Here is a 15440-nt window from a genome sequence, read left to right on the forward strand (position 1 = left end):
ATTTACACTGAAAGCTTTTGGTGAGAATTACATATACAGAATGCATTCCTGCAGCATAAAGACTAATGCCCCAAGAACAAAAAGCAGGTAAAAACTGCAAATTATGAAGATATACATATGGTGGTCAACATTTTTATGGTAATGGTAGCAGTAATTGATAATTTTTTTGGTCAGATGAGAAGTGACATGTATTAAGGGTAGGGTTATGAGAGTATATTCAAGACTATATTTGAAGAATCAGTCCTGTTTATGAAAATACTGTCTAAATACTGAAATACAAAAAGACCCTCAGAAATAAACAATTGTAATTCAATTCATAATCTAGTTGCAGATGTCAGCAAGTTTTAGTTGAAGTAAATACTGATAAAAAATAAAATATAAGTTTATATTTTTCATACTCATTGGATTCTGGTTTTTGTAAGTATATAATATCAAATGCACTATTAAAACTGATTTTTTTTATACTACCTCTATTGAATGTTTCAAAACATGCACTTTAGAGGACACAGGTTGTTTCTTTTTTTGTTAGGTGTACAGCATTCAGTAACCACATGAACCACATGGTCTTCTACTTCATCATTATGTGACTAATTAAATTCTTTGGATTTCTTTTCATGGTAGGGTTGGACCAAGTTTTATGAATTTTCTTTGTCTGATCTACGTGCTGGTTTTGACATTATTGATAGACTGTTTGAGGGTAAGTTACTTCTTAAGGAAGGTCCTATTAGTAGCAATGTAGCATAAAGAGCTTTATTTTTCTGTATCACTCATATAAAAGTGGAGATGCTGTAGAGCTCATCATCAGTAAGCAAAAGTAGAAAAATAGGATGAATCATAAATACATTTTTGACTGATGATAAACCAATAATTCTTAGTGACCAGGGAGTATGCTGCTCAGCTTCTTGAGTCCAAAGGAAGAAATAGGAAATACAGGGCTGCCTCTAAGATGAAACCTTGAGTCTCCATTCCTTTCCAGTGTGAGTTCCCCTAAATATTGAATAAATTAATTGAATATAAATTGAATATGAAAGAATTCTTTGTATTGAAACTCAGTATTAGATAGACCCCACATGATTGTTCTGTTAACCAGTGTAGAAATTTCCAATATTAGTTAATGTGGTAAAGGTAATTTTTTTTAACTCCTTACGTTTAGTGAAATTTCAAAGTAAAGCTAGGAACTGATATGCAGAGATAATTTATAATCGTTGACTTAAATGGGATTTGTGGATGGTTAGTACTTCGGAAATTAGACCTTAGTTGTGCAGACTTATACCACACAGTGAGGTAAAGAGATTGAGTCATTAACTGTCAATGATAATCATTAATTATTACTGTGAAAGTATCTTTACTTATGAAGGAATGACTGAAGCATTAGGAAACAAGTTGCCATCAGTAAGCCCCCAGTTAAAGTAATTGCCGCTTCCCTCTTCCAGCAGGCTTTATGAAGTACTGTTCCAATCAAGCTTTCACCTGCACATGAAAGCTAATAGGATACAAGTAGACCATTGTCCCATGTAGTTATTTTGGGCAACTATGATAGAATGGAGGAAAAATAAGTTGTTTTGAACTTGAGGGATATAGCTGTGTCAGAGTAATATAACGCAACATCAATCTGACCAGGAAATTGTTATTAACATGCTTAAATTTATGTGCTATGTTGTGTGATTAGTAATGATTTGCAGAATGTCTATCCTGGTCCTCCTTGTGTTTGAAAGATGACATTTCCAGTAATCTCACGTATTTGGAGCATGATCTGCTTTTGATTTAATCAGTCAGTTTATATTACGAGATCAGATGGTACTGTGATAGAAAATAGTGTATAAAATTTTATTTATGACAAAGAAGCACAAAATTAAAGTTTTAATAAAATAATTTCTGAAATGCATATAACTAGTTCCAAAAAGCGCTTCAAGTCTGAAGCAGAATTTCTAATCATTCATTTGCAGCACACTAAGTGTTCATTTTTTCAATGACAAATATTTACAAACCCTTTCAAGTTTCTGCAGCTTTTACTGTTTGTTCATATAGAAGAACAATTAAAAATTAATTATTTGATGTTCATCTCTTTTCATTACTCTGAAGAGCTGCAGTGACAAGAAGAAATGCTTATAATGCAATGCTATTCAGTGACAAAAACTAATACTAATTAATTAATTCACAGGTTCCAAAGATTTTCAGTGGGAATTTGTTCATGGCTTGTTTGAAAATGCAATTTATGGAGGTCGTGTAGATAATTACTTTGATATGAGGGTTCTTCGGTCCTATTTGGAGCAGCTTTTCAATTCCCGGATCATTGGCAGTGTAAATGCCAGAGGCAAGAGGATGAGTACTTTCCCATGTTCGATCTCTTTACCAAATTCCTGCAGTATTTTGGTAGGTGTACATCTTCTATCACCTAATAAACATTTTTTTTCCAATAATTATTCTTGAAATACTTCCACAGAGAAAACCAAAGTTACAATCCAAAGGATACCTCTATTTCTTCAAAAACTCTCTCTTTTGTATGGGGCATTAACTCTGTCATTTCACTATTTTTTTTATGATGTCTGATTGGACTGCAGTACAGAGCAGCCTAGTTATGAAGATTTTAGTAAAAGAAATTTGTTTAATTTATGAAGATATAATGATATCCTAATTATACAAAAATATAAACATAACAGTAGTTTTTTAAAGACTCATAAATATTCCTACAACTTATGGATGAAACAGGAAAATGAGAATATACCGTCTTGTTTCCAGAATATATCAACATTCTGAAAATCTGTTGATATGCCATGGAGGGTATATGACATTTTATTTGGTGATAAATATTGATTCGGATTTTTCTTCAATATTTCTTTTGTGTAAAATATAGGGAATTCACCAGTCTAAACAACTGATCTCTCCCTATCCTTTCACAATATAATTATTGTTGTTACTGTGATTAAGATGCACTTGCATTCTAACGGAGGACTCCATACTAGACCTCTAATGTGAATGGATATAAATAGTATTATCTCAGTTAAAGTAAATTGCTGTGATTTGACATTATTTATCTGGATTGTGACTGCTCAGGTTTGGTTTGGGTTTTTTTTTTCATTACTTTATTATGACCATTATTTTTTATTTTTTTATAGATGTGCTGAGTTAATATCATAGAAACAGAAGGGATAAACAAACAAGGCTGGTCTCTTTTCTTGTACATAATATGGTCAAGTAGATGAACCTTTTTTCCTAGCCTGCACAGCATTTAATATCTCTCGATAGCTTATATGATTATATATGTAAGAATTTATGGTTCTTTGTCTTCAGGTATTATTTCCTCAGTGTTTGGTGTAGAGTTCTGCTACTTGTTGCTCTGAAGTGAAATTCCAGATTAAAGTGAGTTGTGCCTATCTAGTACATGCTCCTACAGCAAAGACAAAATGCACGTGGCACGTATGCAACAGAGTGCAGCCAGACTTTCAGGCAGTAAATATTTTTGCCTTTAAATCACAATAAAAGAGATGTCCAACCCCATTGGGCTACCTTAGTCTGTAAGGCCTCTTGTCTATTTTGTGCAAGAGGGCATCACTAATGACTATTACACTGTAACCACTACTGATGCTATTCTACACCTCCAATAATTGTGCAAACCTATTTTTACCTCAACTATTTCACTTTCTTTAGGTGAATATGTTCATAGATTTAAATAGAAATGAGTGCTCTTAATTTTTAAAAATATCTATTATACTCTTTTTAGAATTCCAAATGCCACAGTATTTTTTTTTTCTGTATTGTCATTAATCTTACATTTAAGTTTTCAACAGAAGTATTGTACGTACTTTTCAGGGCCAGCCTTGGCATATTTTTGTTTTCATTTGATAGCATCACTGTAATCAGAATTGCTTTTTTCTCTTTTAGAGTGGAAATGTTGTATAAAAGAAGATTGTTTCTGATAAATAAAATTAAGAAATCTATAAATAAGATTACCATAATATGTCCTGTCTTATATACTTATTTTAGTCTTTGTGTTGTGCTGTGCGCTTAATGAAATTCTTTTCAGCATATGCTGTTAATTTTCATGAGCAGAATAAAAAGTTCCCTCTGTTCTGTCTATTCTTTTCTTCTAATGCAGGATTATCGTAATATTATTGAAAGCCTTCCAGAAGATGATAAACCTGACTTTTTTGGTCTGCCAGCTAATATTGCTCGTTCCTCACAGCGTATCATCAGTTCCCAGGTAAAGTTAGCATTTTTCATTGATGTCTGAATCTTTTCTGCAGTCATTATAAGCTGAAGAACCCAACCACCTGTTCATAAATGCAGTTTCCATAAAAAAGTCGAAGTAAATTGATGTATTTTTAAAAGATATTGACTTTTATCTGGAGAATACTTTACTGTAATGACATTTAGTTGCAGGAGTATTCATTTGAACTTAAATAAACAGATAATTATTGAGAAAGTTTCCAATAGTATAATTCAGTTCAGGTTGAAGAGTGGTATGATAGTTTTACACATAGAATCTGGGTAAGATTTTATGCTTTTCCTATAATAAAAAATCTAAAGAATTTTTCCTGAAATTCCAGAATTCTTCCAATTAGTCCAAAATTCCATTCTAGTTAGAAATGTGATTTTTAAAATGAAGTCTGGATGAGGGCACACAATTACTGTATTAGTGCAGTTAAACAATACAAATCTTTTAAATACTCATTAGCATAGTTTATTTGACGGGTAAATTAGTTGTGTCAGATAACATGAAAGTTGATGTATTTGAGAATCTTAAATCAGAGCTGTGAAGTGACTTGGTCTGTATATCAAGGCTCTCGTCAATTTTCTACCCAGCCCTGGTGTGCTGTCTTATGTATGGACAAGTTATAGTGAGGAAGAAATTAAATCATAGAATCATGGGTTGGAAGAAACGTCAGTGATCATCTGGTCCAACCTTTCTTGGCAAAATCAGTTGGAAGTGTCCTATAACTGGAATTTTCTATGAATTCAAGGCTTACAGTTTTTTTTAAAAAGTATCTAATTGTTCACAGTCACTTAAAAAGGGCTCCAAGCAGAAATCTGCTATTGGTGTAAGGCCTCTGACCTACTTAAAAAAAAAAAAAAGTCAAAAAAGCCTTTAAGTATTGCACTTGTTGCCTATCTGGTAGTACTGGAAAATTTGTTTTAATATTTCTGTTCACTTAAATCCATAGCTGTATTGTCAAACTATTTGTGATTTCTTTAGGACATGAATACATAGATATGTAAAGACAAATAGGATGAACTCAAGAACTTGTCTATTACAAAGCTAATGCATGCTTCAAGATTCAACATAGCTCTCTTTGATTTTGTCCTAAAATCATTTACATAAACCTCCATTTCAATGCTTTTGTTTCTCTCAGATTCACTGTAGACTGCTGCTTTTTAAATTTTTTTTTAATTTCAGCTGTGCTTTCATAACTTGTTAAAATCTGCAGTTGTTAAAAATGCTAATATTTGAAAATCAGAGTAGACTCAGAGTTCCTGTGTGAAGGGAAATAGATAATGGGTGCATTTACATGTAAACTCACACTCTGCTGAACTGGTCTGCCATAGCATTGATTATAAACTATAAACTATGGGTTAAAATCATGAAAATGTGGGACTGCTGTAGTTACAATTCTGTGAGATAATTTTTTTGTCATATGAGATATTTGCTCATCCTTCCAATAGTATTTTGCATTATTTCTTTAAGTCTTAGGCAATTTAAATAAAATGTGAGTGAGATTTTCCTTAAACTGTGCTTCTCCCTCACGGTGAATCCCACTCCGTTTCCATGTCTGACAGTTTGGCAGCTGTTTTAGATCCATAGGTGATCCCATGGTTCACAACTGGAAATTCAGTGGTTGTTTTCTAAGAGGAGTGTTTCTCATAAATCCTTTACCAAGCTAAAGCAAAGGAAAGGTGAATGAACAAGGGTAGTCAGAAATCAGTTGCTGCCAGCTCAGCCGTCATGTCTCTAACATCAGAAAGGTGAAATGTAATACCATGTCCAGTACTTCACTGATTCTGTAGACTTTCTCTGAATGTTATTAATTTTTCATTCCTAGAAGCAATAGCATGTGTTGCTGCAGCAACACACTTTACTCTAGTAGAAATAGGCTGCAGCACAGTGCTGCAGCATTTTGAAGTCATGCAGATATCTCTTCCATAAGCTATGCAGTGCTAATGTTTGTGTAAATCTAAAACATCAATAAAAAGAAAGGGTCTTTCTTCAGAAATTTTACAATTGTTGACTATATTCATAGCTTCTTATCAGCAGGGAACTTTTATAATTTAAAAACTGAATATTGCTACCAGTATTATTTTTACATTGGCAATTACTAATTAATTTATTAGAAATTATGTCTTACAATGTTCTGTGCGGTAATTCAGAGAGTATTAATATTCAATGGATACTGGTAAAATCCTTCTTTTAAAAAAATTACTTGAAAAGACATGATCTTTTTAGAAAACTTACTCTTTTTTTTGTTTTTCTTCTGAATTATGTGCTTAGTTGCACTAAGTAGGTAAAGATAAGTAAATTTTTAGAGCCTGGTTTTCTAGAGTTCACTGTCTCTCTTCGTTTCTGCCTCACCTGATGTTAGAATGAGCCTTTGACACGTCTCTTATGTTGAATATGGTTGGGAATAATCTCACAACTCTTGCTATGTTCTCTTTGCAGAGCAGTGCATTAAAACAGAAAAAAACCCCACTGACAGTGCAGGAGTCAGTATACCTCATCCTACCTGCTTTACACCAGGTAGAGATTTTCTGTACTGCAGCTCATTTTCCTCATACTCAGCAACAGTCCTTACCACTTAGTTGCAGTCATGCTCCTTTCTCTTGATCTGATAAACACTGTGTCTTGCCTGCGTATTGGCCCGTGTTCAGGTGGTCCAGTCTCCTAGTCCAAGTTATAACCAATGATTAGAGTAATCAGAATATGTGGAGGTTTGTTTTAGGCTTCCTGTGCAATGAGAAGAGTCTGTAATTTAGGTATTTCTCCAGTGACCTTCTTGCAAAATGGGATTTTGGTGCAAGTGGACTCATCTCTGATTCTTAGTTCTGTGCTTTTATGAATGCTTATCAACAAATCTCATCCTTCATTATAATTGTAATAGAACTATACATAAGTGTCGTCATCAAAATAAAATTTATCATATGTGAAAACAAGAATTTTGACAGACTGAAACAGGCAGACATGTGTATGTATTTTTAAACCTTGGAAAACCGATAAGAACTTTTCTGTCCAGGATTTACCATACCTGCAACTAATATGAGTTATTGCCAGTAACCACCCTAGGAGGATGGAATGAAAATGCAGAGGCATTGTTGTGTCTCCCTTCTTTGCACAGCAGACATACTCACTGCAGGCACTCTCTAGAGTGTAGCACGTGTGATCCCCACAAATCCTGCCGAACGCAAATGACTGCAGCCTGTAAGTTGTAGCTATATATGATCACTCAACTGGGTAATCTAAACATTCTTCAATAATACAGTAAATTATTTTGAGAAAAAAAGACAGTCAGTAACTGGCAAGTTGCACAAGATTCTTCAGATATGACTGCCAGTGATAATGAATATGGCTAGCACGTGGCTTGCTCATTGCTAGTTTCTGTATACAATACTATGTTTAATAATTCCCTCAGGAATTCAGCATTTTTACACATTATAATGTTTCACAGAGAATATCATATGAGACTGGTTAAGTATCAGTAAAGTTGAAGAATAGGTTGTTTTTGATATTTTCATAAATGAATGAGTACTCTCGCACATTATCATGCAAAGATAAAGGGTAGTTACAGTCTCTCTATACTTGGACAGCATCTTGATTCTTTTATGTCTACCATCCCAGTGATGGCAGAAGTGGAAAGCCAGTCTGTGGATTTGCAGTAACTTTTGATGACCTCCTGAGGTTGATTGTGCATGCATAATTGAAACTTGCTTTTTAAACTTCATGGGGTAATGCCTAAGTGAGTGGGACCCCATGCTGGAGCAGGGAAAGAGAGTGAAGAGACAAGGGACAGCATGTGATGAACTGACCACAGCCCCCATTCTCTGTTGCTCTGCTCTACTCAGATTGGAGGAGGTAGAGATTTCAGGACTGAAGTTGAGGCCAGGAAGAAATGAGGGGTGGTGAGAAGGCATTAGAAGATTAATTTCTCATTATCCTAATATGATTTGATTAGCAATAAATTAAATTAATTTCCACAATTCAAGTCTGTTTTGCCTGTGATGGTAACTGGTGAGTGATGTCTCCCTGTCCTTAGTTCAACCCATGAACCTTTCCTTACATTTTCTTTTCTCTGTCCAGCTGGATAGGGGAGTGATAGAACAGCTGATAGAACAGCTTTGGTGGTCACCTGGTGGCCAGCCAAGGTCAACCCAATACACTTTCAAAATGCTTAAGGACATCAGAGATGTAAAATAATCCTTTGGGACTCATTGCTGAAGAGTCCACAGTCTGTAGCATCTCACCAAATTTTTGAAGAAATACCACAAAAAATATTTATTTGTAGATTTTATATATGAATTAAAATTTTTGATCTCTGAATACTTATAACCTAAATATTAACTGAGTTCCAGTTCACTTCAGTGGAACTTGTTGGAAGTATTTCTCCTCCTAGATTTTGTCCTTTGTAATTTTATTTGCTTTTCAACCAGGCTAGTGATACTCTGCAGTTTAGGTGGTCCAGATTTTGGAACAAAATTACTTGCTTTAAGAACCTTTTTCATACTAATTTTATAGTCTCAAATAGAATCCAAATCTGTCTGCCATTTTCTGTGACAGGGTAGAGGATATAAGGTAATTTAGTTTTCTCAGATTTAATTTTTTTGCTGAACGTCACAAACTTCCCCTTTTATTTACTGAAACATATTTTTTTGGGTAGTCACTACATATGGCAGCAAAACTAATATAAAGAAAAAATATTTTCTAAGGGTGATAGTCATCTAACAAAGCTTTATTTTTCTCAGAGTTAGGTGCCTAATCTAATGGTTATCTAGGCTGCCTGTGTATTACAGGTCCAGCTCCAAGATACTGTATTCATACCTGCCATGGAGTGAATTATGTAGATGTCTGAAATCCTGTTTCCTTCACTGATATTATCTTCAGTTAGTGTTTTAAAATTTCTTAAAATACCTCCTGTGTTAATACCAAATATTTTATTTAGATATTGTTCTAACATTACCCACAAGTCAATGGTATTTTAAAAACAGATATTGTGGAATTAGAGTTTATCTTTGAAATACACAGAGAGGTTCTGTCAGATTTTTAGTTGAGCTCTTAGAGGATATTTTGTTTAAATCCTGCTAGAAAAGGCTTGTGATGTATTTATTGATTCAAGCCACTTCAAATTCCCCTGATTTATATTGGAATAATTTCTTATGTGTTTTTCTTTTAAATGTTTAGGTACTGTGATAGAAAAATATGATAAGCCAAGTTCAAAGCAAATTGAAATTAAAGAAACCCCAGTGTAATACGCCTCAACTAGCTTCTATCATATGAATATTATCCACCTCTTCTTAGGTAGTCATCCTTTTATTTTTTGTTACTAAGGAAAGAAAAGCAGCTACAGCGAATAATTTGTGCCAGTCTTAGATAGACATCTAAAATAAAAGAGTGAATCACCTTTTGGAATGACCTATTTCTTTCCGTTGAACTTTGAATCAAGCTTTGCAATAATGTCAACAGAATTTCTAAAACTCGTATAATGAACATTTTAGTGAGCATTTGAGGTTAAAGAAATTAGCTGTAACTATGAGGTTGTTGCTTACCCAGAGTACAGGAGGGTTTCTTTTCTTCTGAAAACTGGATTGTTTGAAAAAATGAGATTTTTATTAGAACAGGGTTTTGAAAATAGTTGGTTTTGCCATTCCCCCGCTTTGAATATTGTAACAATGTAAATATAGTTGTCACACTTGCACTTCATATCTAAGTATTCAATTTCAAGTTGAAAAGTTCAAGAGTAGGAAGTGAAATTTCAAGCATCCTAGCATACACAAGTTGCAGTGCTTGTCTTAAAGACAAAAAAGGGATTTTATTAATTAGTAGACTTTTTTCTTTTTTTTTTTGCTTGGTCTGTTTTCCAGGGCAGTGAAAAACCGACACATTTCAAATTTCATTTGTTTGTAACCAGTTTTATTTTATTGAACTGCTGAAGCAAGTGAATGGTTCCCACCATTATGCCTCCTTTGGCAGGGCTATCATTCACATTAATGGAAGAGAGTGTGCTTGTGAGCATGACCTTGTGAGACTTGCCCACTGTGTGCCAGTGTGCTGGGAGCATGCTCCATCTCCTCGGTGAGATCATTGATAAAGACACGGAACAGAACCGGCCGCGCTACTGAGCATCGGGAGCACAGCTGGTGACCGGCCAGCAGCTGGACTGAGGTCCCTGTTAGTGTATGACTGTGTTCATGTTCTTTGCATGGGCTGTTTATTTCCCAGTATTATCTGCTCCTTTGCTTCCTGCACCATGCACAGAGGCCTTAGAATACTTCAGGTTTTATGTACCATGCCTCGCTTATGTTCTCTTACACTCGACCAATGCGCCATGTTTTCTTTGAACTTTTTTCGTATGTGTTCAAACCCATTTCACCCCTAAATGTTTCCTGCTGGTCTTATCTCCAGCTTTGGCTTTTGTGATTTCATAAGGGCTTTGGCTTTTCTAATTTCATCTTGAATTTCCCAAGCAGTTCTTCCACTGTCCTTGATTTTTAATCTTATATGTTCCATTTTCTTTTTGCCTTTCAGTCCACAGAGATACTCCAGGCTTACTCAGTCATTTTGCTAAAACTCCTGGCCTTTCAGCACAATGAGGGGACTTGTTCTGAAGCTCATACAAATCCAGTCTTTTATTCCCCTTTTTAATCACCTGAAATTAATGTGCTGTCCACTCTACTGCCTGAAATTTTCCCTATACTGGATCATACTTTCCCTCTCCATTACGGCCATTAAACCAGTGTCTTATTTCCCTAAGTCCAAAATCTTAATTCTGCAGTTTACTTCATGGCTATCTTCAACATATATATAAGTATGAATAATAATTTCTGCCTGCATTTGCAATGTGGGCTGTTAAACACTTCAGAAATTTTCTTCAGTGAAGTCATCATTAATAATACACTTTTTTCACATATATTTTGGAATATAAAGATGCAGAGTTGCAAATAATGGTATTTAGAGGGCTTCTGTGACTAAAAGGTAACTCTTAATTTAGGATTTTGTAAGATGTAATTCCCATGAAAATTTTGTTGATGCAGTTCTTTGACAGAGTATAAAGCTTGTATGTTTTTTTCTTATTCTCAGTAAAAATCTCATTTTGCAGATCATTTCTATAAGTATAAATTTATTTTTATACAGAACTCCTGTGCATGGTGTTATAGGGAGTATTTAAAAATGCCTAGGTATTTTAACAGGCGCTGTGCCTCTGTGCCTGTATTCATATTTATTTTCATGTGGGAGGAGTGACTGATAGCCCAGAGGGCTGTGCTGACATTCAGTGAGACCGGACAGGCTGGGAAGTTTGGCAGAGGGAAAGCTAATGCGGTTCAGCAAAGGCAAATGCAGGGTCCTGCACCTGGGGAGGAATAACCCCAGCACAGTCTAGGGTGACCTGCTGGAAAGCAGCTCTGCAGAGAAGGACCTGTGGGTCCTGGTGGACAAGAAGCTGTCCATGGGCCAGCAGTGCCCTCGTGGCCAAGAAGGCCAGAGGGACCCTGGGGTGCGTTAGGAAGAGCAGTGCCAGCAGGTCAGGGGAGGTGATCCTGCCCCTCTGCTCTGCCCTGGGGAGGCACATCTGGAGAGCTGTGTCCAGCTCTGGGCTCCTCAGTTCAAGAAAGATGAGGAGCTACTGGAGGGGACTCAAGGAAAGACTATGATGGTTGGGGGACTGAAGCATCTCTTTTCCAAGGAGAGGCTGAAAGAGTTAAGTCTGTTTCACCTGGGGAAGAGACAGCTGAGGGATTTTATCAATTTTAAGATTTACAGATATCTTAAGGGTGGGTATCAAGAAGATGGGACCAGACTCTCCTCAGTAGTGCCCAGTGACAGGACAAGGGGCAGCGGGCACAAACTCATTCGCGGTATGTTCATCTGAGGAAGAACTTCCTAAATATGAGGATGACAGAAAACTGGAACAGGCTGTCAGAGAGGATATGGTTGAATATCTCCTCTTCTGGAGATACTGGGAGCGTGTCTGGAGGTGACGCTGTGTGCCCTGCTCTGGGTGAACCTGCTTTGACAGGGGGTTGAACTAGGTGATCTCTAGAGGTGCCTTCCTACCCCAACCGTTCCGTCATTCTCTGATTCACACCATGACATTTCATACTCATCATGAACGGCAGCTGAATCATTTGAAAACTTGAGAGATTGTTCTACAGAAACTCGACACAGAGTATTAATATTCACACGTTAAATCAGCATGACTTAAGAAAATTATGGTATCTGAACAATCTCAAATTTACAAAATCAGGCAAAATCACGTTGCCGAATTGAATACTCCACAGGAATTAATGCTAGCACAGAAATCTCACACTGAATGATTCTTTTTATAGATGGGATTGCTTGAAGAGAAACAACAATTTCTTTAATGAAATCCATCAGAAATCAAAAGGAATAGCTAATTGAACCTTATTGTAGCTACTAAATGCAGTATTTATTTAAAATAAATACTCTTGCTCGTCTGTGTGTACTTGAAAGTGAGAAATTTTGTAGGAAAAAAGTTACCTTTTTATAACTTCTTGATAACTATTTTTTATTATGTGATGAATATTTCTTAAGGTAAAATTAATATTAAACTAATAATGAAGAACAATGTAGAGCAATCTAGTAGAGTAGACAAGGTACAAACCAGGGTCAGGAAACATGAGGCAAATTTTGCCTCATTAAATGTAATTGCAATGATCTCACTGACTTCAGTAAAAAAGCATTTTGTCATTGGGTTCTTTATTTTTTTGTTTTACGTAGTTTCTGATGTGCTCATTTTCAGCAAGTCACTGGCTGATTTTGTACCTCTTCCTGCTATTCCTTGCATATCCTTTTACTCAGATTAAAACAGCTCTCTTGTCTTACTAAAACTGTGATCAGATAAAGGGTTCCAGTGCTGCTTTTTGCCTTGTTTCTGAGAGCAACAGAGACAGAAGGTGTAGGGGAGGGTGCATGAGGATGCTGATAACTCTTAAATTCCTGGATCATGCTTGAGTTTGTACACCAAATCTCCATGGTTGTTATTACCCAAGTCAGATAAAAAAGAGTTAGGGTATGTCCACCCAATATTGCAGTCATACATGTGACTGCAGTATTTCTACTGTATATAGGTGGGCTGTGGTGTGTGGTTATTTTTCAAGGTGCAGCTGTAATGATAGCTGTAGCTTCTTGAGTGTTTGTCAACAGACACAATTTTCTCTTTCACAATCCAGCTCGATAGGACTCAGAGCATGAATTCTATATTTACTGTTCCTTTGTAATTCTAATTACACCACGTAGAGTCCTATGTGTATAATTATTGAAAAGTATTTTAATTATTGAAAAGCAATTTGTATTATTCTTGAAATTCTTACGTTATTACTATGGATTCCAGATGAACATAAATTTATTTTCTTAAAATAATTTAGCAATTATATAACCTTTCAATTGTTCAGAGCATTTAATTACTGACATTTATTACATCCCACATCGCAAATACATGACTAACAGTCTCTAGTAGAAATTGGTGAGTAATGTCAGCCTATATTTATTACAACTGAGAGATTGAGTACTTAAAAGAAATTTTTAAAATATGAGGAGTATTTTGAATACACCTGTGGTGATGCATGAAGGAAATGTGCCGTGCTATTAATGGAGTGGAAGCCACAGTACTGTGCTCTAACAAAAAGAGCTAGAAAACATCTTTACTCATTTAGTGAATCAATGTAATGCTTCAAATAACCTTATTAATTCTCACAGGACTGGTGCTGTGAATATGAAAATATATCAGTGGCACTCTGAAAATGAGAAGCTGGTTTGCTTCTAAAAACAGGCTGCCGTTTCCAGTCTCCTTAAATTTTGTCAGGGTGTGTAATTAGTTAAGGTCAGCCACCTCTTCTGGCATTCCTTTTAGCTTCATGGTCTCCAGATAACGTGTGTCCTGTGGACTTCTATGAAGTAAAACTCTTAGTTATCCCTTAGGAGAAGATTCAGCTAGGACTTGTGCAGTCCACCTACAGCACGCTGCTGACCTTCTTCCTTCCGCCTCCTTCCCCTGAACCCGTACTCTACAGAGAGTCTTCCTGTTGTCAGAGGTATATGATACGTGGTCTGCTTCTGTATTAAGGAAGATACAGGTGTGGTCAATGTGTTTGCCACATTTACTTTGTATTTGATTGAGAAGGCATGTATCTCTCTATAGAGTCCAGCCATACTTCAGCTACTTAATGAGTGAAAGTGCAGTTTCTAGGTGGCCTTGATGGAACAAAAAAAGAGGAAGCATGGACCTACACTGTCTCTTACTGATCCACATGCAGTAGGAATAATTTGCTTACCAGTGCCATTAAAGTACCTTCAGCCTAACAGCATCCATGGATCCTGTTCTTGCGGAGAGGGTAAGGGACACAGTCAGGGACTGAAAGTCAGAGAGGTCTCAGTGCCAGCTCACTCTTAGGCTACTTTCTCAGCAATGAGGGAACAGCAATCAAGCTGTGAGAAACAGTATGGAAGTACCTAGTTCTGCCGGAAGGGATGTCACACAGAAACCTGCTCCCTCTTGTGACACAGTAAAGACACAGTTGCATTGCGCTGGGTTAGTACTTTCACACTATTTAACAAAGTAATTAAGCTATAGATTCATATTCTGGTTTGTGCTGTAAAGTCTTATAAAACCAGAAATAATCTGTGTAAAGGGATATATTGTTCCAGAAATGGAGCATAGAAGTGTTTTCTGTGCTAAGACTACATCCTTTTAAAACTGGTAGATGGCAGTAGAGTATCTGCTTTGATATCTGTAGATTTACAGAGACGTCTGCTAGATTTTTGTACAAAAATAAAAATTCTTTTCTATATGTTTCATAATCTCGAAAAAAATACCAGTTATCTGTTGAGCAAATCTTTCCAGCTTTGCATTCTTAGAACAGTAATCATATTGAGTTCAGAAATGATTGAGCTGGGATTTTTTTTAATTCACTGATAGAATTTCACAAGATATTTTGACTGTATTACTTTCCTTTTTTTCAAGTCTTAATATGGTGTATAAAATTTGATTTGATTCTGAAATAAATACGCGACTTAGATGTAAGTCTGCGTTTATTATATATTGCATTTGTGAAGTAGCGTTTTTTGCAGTAGTTGTGAATGATTGAAGGCAAGGCGTTTTTCTTCATCTTGTGCATGAGTAAAGAAAAAATAGATTTTGTGTTCCTAGAAATCTGTCTTGTCTAAGTTTCAGAGAAGGAAAAGTTAAAATCTCCACATTTCCTCATTTTTATTTTTTCCATGA

At 35.7% G+C, this 15440-nt stretch overlaps 1 protein-coding gene across 1 annotated transcript in view; it reads left to right on the forward strand.

Moving 5' to 3' along the window:
- The window catches only part of DYNC2H1 (dynein cytoplasmic 2 heavy chain 1), a 147817-nt gene that overhangs the window by 88749 nt on the left and 43628 nt on the right, over positions 1 to 15440 (forward strand). Inside the window, exons 80-82 of the mRNA XM_040056035.2 lie at positions 622 to 697; positions 2162 to 2373; positions 4097 to 4201. Coding sequence (XP_039911969.1) covers positions 622 to 697; positions 2162 to 2373; positions 4097 to 4201 — 393 coding nt within the window. The remainder of the gene's footprint in view (positions 1 to 621; positions 698 to 2161; positions 2374 to 4096; positions 4202 to 15440) is intronic.

This window comes from Hirundo rustica, chromosome 2 (assembly GCF_015227805.2).
Source record: "Hirundo rustica isolate bHirRus1 chromosome 2, bHirRus1.pri.v3, whole genome shotgun sequence".
In the NCBI taxonomy this organism is placed as follows: domain Eukaryota; kingdom Metazoa; phylum Chordata; class Aves; order Passeriformes; family Hirundinidae; genus Hirundo; species Hirundo rustica.